The sequence below is a fragment of the Aspergillus ruber genome (assembly GCF_000600275.1).
Source record: "Aspergillus ruber CBS 135680 unplaced genomic scaffold scaffold00084, whole genome shotgun sequence".
NCBI classification, from domain to species: domain Eukaryota; kingdom Fungi; phylum Ascomycota; class Eurotiomycetes; order Eurotiales; family Aspergillaceae; genus Aspergillus; species Aspergillus ruber.
The window spans coordinates 1-9,218 of NW_024467380.1; the positions used below are offsets into that span (position 1 = coordinate 1).

Consider the following 9,218-nt stretch of genomic DNA (forward strand, 5'->3'; position numbering starts at 1 on the left):
AGTATATAATGTTCAATTAGATAATGAGTTTTTTAATTTAGTAGATTTAAAACAACAAATAGCTTATGCTAGTGGTAAAGGTTGAGATAGCTCCTTAGTAGAATTTACTCATATAACTGGAATAGGTAATATAATGTATACAAGTTATTCTATCTGATTAATAGTGAGTTCAGTGATACTATTGTTAGGAATGGTGGGTGCAATAGTAATAACAATAAAACAGAGATAAAGGTTATTGGAAACTTATTATTTTTAGAAGATAGGAATGGTATATCAGGCTAAAAGAAATTTTCAACACCATCCTTTTCATTTAGTATCACCATCTCCTTGACCACTGTTTACAAGTATATCATTATTTATATTAACAGGATCAACAGTTTGCTTTATGCATGGTTTCCAAAGTTTTGAGTACTTAGTACCTGTAGCTGTAATAAACGTAGCCTACGTAATGGGTTTATGATTTAGAGATATTATTTCAGAGGGTAAAAGAAGTTTAAATTATATATTAGAAAAAATGTATGTAAAAATTGCAAGTGCAATTAGTAAAGAAATTATAGAAAAAGTAAAATTAAATATTAGTAAAAGTTTATTAAAAGATAAAAATAATCAATTTGGATATTATTTAGCTGGTTTATTTGAAGGAGATGGGCATATATCCTTACCTTTTTTAGGTAATACTACGTTAAATAGAGTTCTTAATCCTAGAATAGTGTTTACTTCACATGAAAATAATCTAGAATTATTTGTTAATATACAAACAATGTTAAAAGAAAAAGGTCGTTTTCAAAAATCTGGGGGTAACACTATTAGATTTATTATAGGAGATATCGAAGGTATAAAATTATTTATAGATACAATCAATAATAAATTAAGAACACCAAACAAAAATGAAAGTTTAAATAATTTAATAGATTTTATTAATAAAAAATATAATTTAGCAATACCATTTAGTGTATTAGATGAATCAGATTTTTCGGAAAATAGTTGATTTACTGGATTTACTGAGGCAGATGGACATTTTGGTGTAAAAATAGTAGAAGCTAAGCCAAAATCGGATACTCGTAAAAGATCTGTAAGTAATAGTATATCTCTAAAATTCAGATTAGACCAACAATATATAGAAAAATTAAATAGAGAATCTAATTTTAATATAATGGAAAAACTAGCTAATTTTTTAGATTGTAAATTATCAATTTATAATAATAAAACTGGTAAAGTATTGTCATTAAATGTAACATCACTAGAAAAGGTTGGATTTGTTGTAAATTATTTTAATCAATATCCTTTATTAGGAACAAAATGTAAAGATTTTAAAGATTGAGAAATCGTTTATAATATGATGATATCTAAAAAACATCTAACTGACGAAGGAAGATTAAAAATTAAATTAATACAATCTAATATGAATAGTAAACGAAAAATAGATTTATAATATAAACATACATATTTTTTTAATATAAAAGTGCCCTCTAAAAACTTAACAAATTGCTGGAAAGCCTATTGTCTAAGTTAGATAGGAAACTAGCAGGATAACAATGGACATATAATTATCCGTTGGATCTTCAGAGACTAGATGTTAAGAGTTAATACATTCTCCTCCAGAGAGAATCTATTAATTAAGATATAGTCCAAAACAAAATAGAAATATTTTGAACCTAAAATTGACTTATTTAGGAAATCACACAAATGCAGTACAAAAAGGATTAAATCTAGGAGTAGGTTTATTCATTGTTTCTGAAGCATTTTTCTTCTTAGCAATTTTCTGAGCATTCTTCCATAGTGCTATATCACCTAGTGTAGAATTAGGAGCACAATGACCACCATTAGGTATACAAGCTGTAAATCCTTTTGAATTACCCTTATTAAATACAGTTTTATTATTATCATCAGGGGTAACTATTACTTATGCTCATCATTCATTAATACAGAGTAATAGAAAAGGAGCATTATATGGAACAATTGCTACAATTATATTAGCTGTAATTTTCACCTTCTTCCAAGGTGTAGAATATACAGTATCTTCATTCACTATTTCTGATAGTGTTTACGGATCATGTTTCTATTTCGGTACCGGTTTTCATGGTTTAGTATTATATATGTTTTATCCGGATTGTAATAAAAATAATTCTTCTACCTTAAGATTAAAAAGATTATTTAGCGTTCCAAATAAAAGACTTTATTCAACTTCGACTCGTCCTATCTTAAATAAATCAGAGCTTTGTCCTTATTGAGTGACAGGGTTTGCTGATGCAGAATCAAGCTTTAGCCTTAAAGTATCTAAAAAAAGTACCTCAAAATCTGGATGATGTGTACATCCTGATTTTAAGATAGAATTACACACCAGAGATATGTTATTACTAAGAAAAATACAATCCTTTTTTGGTGTAGGTATAATTAGCGAACGTGAAAGTTTTAACAGAGTAGTTTATAGTGTTCAATCTTATCATGATATAACTAATGTGATTATACCTCATTTCAAGAAATATCCTTTAATTACTCAAAAGAAGGCTGATTTTATTCTTTTTAATGAAGCTATAAATTTATTAAATTTAAAAGCACATTCAAATATTGAAGGTATAAGTAAGATTTTGAGTTTTAAAGCATCAATGAATTCAGGGTTATCTGATGCATTAAAAATTCAATTCCCGACCGTCCTACCTGTTCATCGTCCACTAGTTAGTTTTGAAGGTATACCTCATCCCAACTGACTAGCAGGTTTTACAGACGGAGAAGGTTGTTTTTATGTTAACACTAAAAAAGCTAAAACCTTATCGGGTATTCAAGTCATTATGACTTTTTCTATTACTCAACATGTAAGAGATGAACTTTTATTAACTAAATTTATCGATTATTTTGGATGTGGTAAAATTGAGAAAGTTTCAACAAGACCTAATGAAGTTAAATATATTGTATATAGATATAGCTTCCTTAGAGATAAGATAATTCCTTTTTTCGAAGACTATCCTTTACAAGGAATAAAATGAATGGATTACAAGGATTTCTGTAAGATAGCAAAAATCATGGAAGATAAATCTCATTTAAACCCTGAGGGTCTAAAGAAGATAAAGTCTTTAAAATCTGGAATGAATAAAGGTAGAATGTAAATTAATTATTACAAAGAAAAAAAAAGTGTAGACCCTGTAAAATTTATACATACGTTTATATACGCAAGTTGATAATGTATGTCATAAATTAAGCATGAAAACAGGATTAATTGCATGAAGTTCTTGATAATAGTGTTAATTCAAGATAATATGCAGCCAAGTAAACATTAAGTATTATAAAGAATATTTAGAGTTTAAAGGTTCAACGACTAATAAAACAAAACGCACATAATTAGGAATGATGCTATTGTTTTTCAAATTTTGTAGCACAATATATCGCATATTGTGTTAATGATATAGTCTGACCAATAATGAAAATTATTGAGAAATAAGGAATAACTCCTTATTCTAACACATAAACAATAATGATAATTATTGTGACAAATGTACACGTTATGATAGGAACAGCATTCTTAGCAGTAGGATTATGACGTTTAGCTGCATATCAGTTAACAGATCACCATCACCTTGGTTACGAATCAGGAATATTATACTGACACTTCGTAGACGTGGTTTGATTATTCTTATATATTTCAGTTTATTACTGAGGTTATTAAAATTAAATGTTAAAAATAAAAAGTAGCAAAATCACTTACATAATTTACAAAATGATAATAAAAAATTAATCAATTGATAATCATTTCATATCAAATGATATGAAAGAGACTTTAGTTTAAAGGTAAAACATGTGACTTTTAATCATTATCATATGGGTTCAAGTCCCATAAGTCTTAGTATTTCTTAATATTAATGACTATAAGTTAACGGTAGACTGCTTATTTACCATATAAGATGTGCTGATTCGAATTCAGCTAGTCATAAGGAATATATAAAATGGCTATAAGTTAATGGTAGACTGTTCGTTTTCCATACGAAGTGTGTCGATTCGATTTCGGCTAGCCGTAAAAAGGGGTTAGTAACTTAATAGGTAAAGAACTTGCTTGTCGAGCGAGTAGATGTCGGATCGAAGCCGATCTAACCCGATGTAATAGGAAAAGTAGCCATTGGTAGGGTAAGGTATTTGCTAAATATTGTGTTTTACACGTAGATGTTCGATTCATCTCTTTTCCGAAGAGCATAGTTTAATAGGCAAAACTGTAAGCTTCAACCTTATATTTCTTAGTTCAAATCTAAGTGCTCTTGAAGATTCTTTAACTTAACCGGTAAAGTGTATTCTTGATAAGGATATGTTCAGTGTTCGAGTCACTGAAGAATCATTCTCCCCTCCGCGGTGCGTCCGGGGCACAAATATACCCCGTGGGTTGCATTGCAACCCACGGAGGGGGATCGTATAAAACGAGAAATTGAATAAGACCCCTCCGCGGTGCTTCGTACCGCGTCTGGGAATTATGAACCCTGACTAGGGGAGCGTAGCTCCTCATGGAGTGGAAAGTAAGAGAGTTGGCTGAGTGGTTTAAGGCGGCTAGCTTGAGTCTAGCTAAAGGTAAAAACTTTCATATGTTCGAATCATATACTCTCTGATATAACGAATAAACTTAAAAATGTAAAAATGTAATCTACAGGTTAGAGCCAGGTTGGTTAGGCGTCTCATTTGGGTTGAGGAGTAGTTATGTTCGAATCATAATAACCTGAATTATAAAAAAAATTTAAGTGTATTTGGCAATATAGGTAATATGAAAGATATATTTCGTGCGCTTTGCGCATGGTAAGTATATAAAGAAACTATTATGGATAATTAGCTATATATTAAAGAATATCTAGACAATCTAGTTTCTAAGAGAAATCAGATAATAAACAAAGTGAATTGAAATATCTTAGTAACTTTAGGAAAAGAAATCAAACGAGATTGTTATTTGGTGTCAACTAAATAACAAAAGCCTAAAAACAAAACTTGAAAAAGTAAAACGGATTAAAATCTGTTAGAATAAAGGGGAACCTTCCTCTAAGGCTAAATATGATATATAAGCGATAGTGAAAAGTACCGTGAGGTAAAATTTGAAATAGTAGTTTTATAAGCAGCTCGAGTGAAATTTAAATAAATAATAAGAGCGTACCTTTTGCATAATGGGTCAGCAAGTTAATTTTAGATGCAAGCAATTACGAATGTGATTAGCTTAGATAAACCAATTATGAGAAAATGAAAAAGTATCTAAAATTAGACCCGAAGGCTAGTGATCTTACCATGGTCAGGGTTATAAAAGCCCGAACGGGTTATCGTTGTATAGATATCCGAAGAACTGTGGTAAGTTAGTGAAAGACAAAACTGACTAGTATAGCTGGTTTTCCGCGAAACCTATATAAGTAGGTAATTTAACTAACATCTTAGCAGGTACAGAACTGTGATCTCGGACAATATTTTTGTCAACATCGGGGGGTTGTAGTGACTTTACCGGAGAGTATTTGCACTCGAAATGGCAAAGATGAATGTTGAATAATCGGACATAGTGCGATAAGGTTGTATGTCTAAAGGGAAACAGCCCAGAACAAGAGTTAAGGTTCCAAAATTATCATTGAGTGAAATTAAGGATGTTTTTTTTTAATACAATCAGGAAATAGGCTTAGAAGCGGCCATTTTTTGAAGACCTCGTAACAGAGCACTGATTAAAGAAAAAAACACCGAAAATTTAACGGATCTAAATGATATACCGAAACCTTGTACACATATGTATAATAATAAAATATTGTCTATGTGGGGTAGCGGAACATTGGATAAATATTCATTATTATTTCTTTTTAAGAAATAATAAGTATGGATAATAATTAATAATATTTAAAACTTAATGTTTTAAGGATATTTATATAATATCGAAAATATGATTTATATAAATATATAGATGTATAATATATGTCTTTATTATTAAAATTCTCCATCAATATAATCCAAGAGAGAATGCTGACATGAGTAACGAAAAAGGAATATCCTCGCCTTAAGCTTATGGTATTATATTTAATTTTCGGTATCTAAAAATATTAATCAAAAGGTAATTTTGATGATATTTATATATAAATACTTAAAAGTTAAAAACAAAACCTTTAACAAGTAATAAAGGTTCTGGAAAATTTTTAACTTTAATAAAAAATTATTAACTTAGCCTTATGAATAAATCTAAATATGTTATATTGTATTTATAATATAACTTGTTAAAGTTTTGCAAGATTGTATTGTAAAAAAACAATATAATAGAGTTTTATAAAAAAGTTAATAATGGAGGGATATATTTATATTGTTGTATAAATATTAAGGCTAATATTCAATAAATATAAGTATAATAAGGTTTATATATACCGTACCTAGATACTATCACAAGTAAGCAAGTAGAGAATACAAAGGCGTTTGAGTGAACAATCATTAAGGAACTCGGCAAATTGACTACCGTAACTTCGGGATAAGGAGGGCCATTATCATAAGTTTAACATACCTAAGGTATGATATAATTAAATTTATGGTAAGAGGAAACATAAAATAATGTTGTACGACTGTTTAATAAAAACACAGCACTCTGCAAAGATAAAATATCAAAGTATTGAGTGTGATGTCTGCCCAATGTCGGCTGGGTAACGAATTTACCTTGGTTTTTAACTGAGGTTTTGAAGGACACCCCGATAAATGGCGGCCTTACCTATGAGGGTCCTAAGGTAGCGAAATACCTTGGCCGTTAAATGCGGTCCAGCATGAATGACTTAACGATACAACAGCTGTCTCGATGATTGTCTCAGTGAAATTGGAATAGCAGTGCAGATACTGTTTACCTCTAGATAGACGAGAAGACCCTATGCAGCTTTACTGTTACCAATTGCAAGAGTTAAAATTTAGGATGATTGCGAGTGTATAAGGTAGTTGAAAGATAACAATGAAACACCTTTATTTGTTTCCTAATATATGCTCTTGAGGATTGGGAGGCAGTTTATGCGGGGCACAGATCCCACAAAAAGTACCTGGGTATATCCAAAGTTCATATGTAAATTTGTAAATCTCTTTACAAATATTTTAATTTGTTATAATTATATTTATAATTATACAGTTATTGTTAGATTAAATTCAATATATATTATTTAATTTAAGTAAGATTTTAACTATATGGTGAATAGATGTATTTTAAACTTTACATTGTTAAAAGTTTTTTATCATATTAATATTGTATAATTTCTTTCTTTATTAATATGATGATTATTTATACTTTAAAAGTTTAATGGCTAAATCTTGCTTTACTGTTTGACCTACAAGTCTATCAGTCGCGTAAGCGGGGCATATGATCACAAGATGCATTAAGGAAAGGTCTTGGATTATAGAAAAAGTTACGCTAGGGATTTATAACTGTGAGTCCTCCAATATTATAAAATGTTGGTAATATATTGGGTAAATTTCAAAGACAACTTTTCTCCACGTCAGGATATAGTGTATTTGAAGCGAAACTTATTTTAGCAGTGAAAAAGCAAATAAGGACGTTCAACGACTAAAAGGTGAGTATTGCTAACAATAATCCTTTTTTTTAATGCCCAACATCTTTATTAACTATTAATATATAATTTGTATAATTATTATTATTATTTATTTTAATAATAATGAAATAGACTTGGAAATAACCAAGCATAAATATTATATAATTAATTTGATTAATTATATTAATATCTTAATTTATTAATAAATATGCTAAATATTATAAGATCAAAATTAAAAAATACATATAAAAAAAAATCATTAAATAATGGAAATGTTACTATATATAACAAAGATTTTGTTCCTGCTGTAAGAGATTGAAAAAATAGTATTTATGTATATAATAAAAATGCTTTAAGTTTAATACCTGTTGCAAGCAGATTAGTAATAAAATTAATTAAAGGATATTTAAATTCATATAATTTAAATATAGAATCTAAATTAAGAAAAGAAAGATTACGTCGTAGAATAAGAAAATTATCAACAAATAAAATCTTTGTTAGTGATGGTGAATTTAAACATACTAATGATAAAGTAAGCATTACATTATATGTATATAATAGACAAAAACTTAATTATTTATTAAAATTAAAAAAAAGATATACAAGTTTATTTAAAAAAGAAAAATTTTTAAATAAGTTAAAATTAATAAGAAAAGTAGGATTAAATATATTAGAAAAACAACAAGAAAATATAAAAGTATTAACAAATGTTTTACCTAATTATAATTCAAAAGTATATTCAATACAAAATCTTTATTATAAAGATTTTATAATAAAATCTCTTAAAAGATTAAAATATTACATGCTTTATAAACAATTACTTTATATTAATAAAACTAAATTTGAATATTCATATTTACAAGGTTTAATTAATTTAATAAGAAAAATCTATAAAAAAAATGTAGAATTTAATATTATTAATTTAAAATACTTTTATTTTAATAGTGATATTTTTACACAACCATTAGTATTAAAACTAAGAAAAGAAAGAAAACTATTAAGATATCTTAAATCTTTAGTAAAAAAATCAAAAATTAATAAAATTAAATTAGATGAAAGATCAAGATATTTTTTTGATTTAGAAAATTTATTTACTGTAAATAATGATTTTGATACTAGAAATAATTTCTTGAATGATTTTATAAAACAAAATAAAACAGAATATCTTAAAAAAGTTGTGTTAAATAATATTAAATATAAAAGAGTATCAGGTGTTAGAATAGAAGGTGCAGGTAGATTAACTAAACGTTATACTGCTTCAAGATCTCAACACAAAGTAAGATATAAAGGTAATTTAGTAAATGTCTACTCTTCTATTAAAGGTTATCCTTCATCAATATTAAGAGGAAACTTAAAACCTAATTTACAATATACTAAATTAAATTCTAAATCTCGTATAGGATCTTTTGGTGTTAAAGGTTGAGTAAGCGGAATTTAATAATGATGGTAGCTACGCTGCTCCCACTACCTAAAATAGTTAATAAAGATGATGAAATAGTCTGAACCATTTTGAGAAAAGTGGAAATAAAAGAAAATCTTTTATGATAACATAAATTGAACAGGCTAATTTGCGCAAGAGAGTACAAATTGAGTGCGCGGTTTGGCACCTCGATGTCGGCTTAGCTCATCCACATGAATGCAAAAATCATGAAGGGTTCGACTGTTCGTCGATTAAAGAGCTACATGAGCTGGGTTTAATACGTCGTGAGACAG

The 9,218-nt window shown here is 28.0% G+C and overlaps 3 protein-coding genes, 3 non-coding genes and 1 pseudogene across 7 annotated transcripts; all 7 read left to right on the forward strand.

The window, feature by feature from the left end:
• Positions 1 to 469: 469 nt before the first annotated feature.
• EURHEDRAFT_534624 (uncharacterized protein) lies at positions 470 to 1,321 on the forward strand (the record flags this gene model as incomplete). The annotated part of the gene is made up of 2 exons (XM_040787303.1): positions 470 to 983; positions 1,011 to 1,321. The coding sequence occupies exons 1-2, from the start codon at positions 515 to 517 to the stop codon at positions 1,319 to 1,321; spliced, it is 780 nt and encodes a 259-aa protein (XP_040633618.1). The 5' UTR covers positions 470 to 514.
• Positions 1,322 to 2,343: 1,022 nt separating this feature from the next.
• EURHEDRAFT_534625 (LAGLIDADG family homing endonuclease) lies at positions 2,344 to 3,104 on the forward strand (the record flags this gene model as incomplete). The annotated part of the gene is made up of 3 exons (XM_040787304.1): positions 2,344 to 2,688; positions 2,713 to 2,909; positions 2,997 to 3,104. The coding sequence occupies exons 1-3, from the start codon at positions 2,349 to 2,351 to the stop codon at positions 3,102 to 3,104; spliced, it is 645 nt and encodes a 214-aa protein (XP_040633619.1). The 5' UTR covers positions 2,344 to 2,348.
• A 662-nt stretch (positions 3,105 to 3,766) lies between these two features.
• EURHEDRAFT_t170 lies at positions 3,767 to 3,838 on the forward strand. Its single transcript has one exon. It is a non-coding gene; the product is annotated as a tRNA-Lys (tRNA).
• A 337-nt stretch (positions 3,839 to 4,175) lies between these two features.
• Positions 4,176 to 4,247, forward strand: EURHEDRAFT_t171. The gene has a single exon. It is a non-coding gene; the product is annotated as a tRNA-Sec (tRNA).
• Positions 4,248 to 4,249: 2 nt separating this feature from the next.
• Positions 4,250 to 4,321, forward strand: EURHEDRAFT_t172. The gene has a single exon. It is a non-coding gene; the product is annotated as a tRNA-Ile (tRNA).
• A 178-nt stretch (positions 4,322 to 4,499) lies between these two features.
• On the forward strand, positions 4,500 to 4,585 carry EURHEDRAFT_t173 (annotated as a pseudogene). Its single transcript has one exon. The product of its transcript is annotated as a tRNA-OTHER (tRNA).
• A 2,819-nt stretch (positions 4,586 to 7,404) lies between these two features.
• EURHEDRAFT_554160 (uncharacterized protein) lies at positions 7,405 to 9,218 on the forward strand (the record flags this gene model as incomplete). Its single annotated transcript, XM_040787581.1, has 2 exons — positions 7,405 to 7,463; positions 7,884 to 9,218. The coding sequence occupies 2 exons, from the start codon at positions 7,405 to 7,407 to the stop codon at positions 8,926 to 8,928; spliced, it is 1,104 nt and encodes a 367-aa protein (XP_040633620.1). The 3' UTR covers positions 8,929 to 9,218.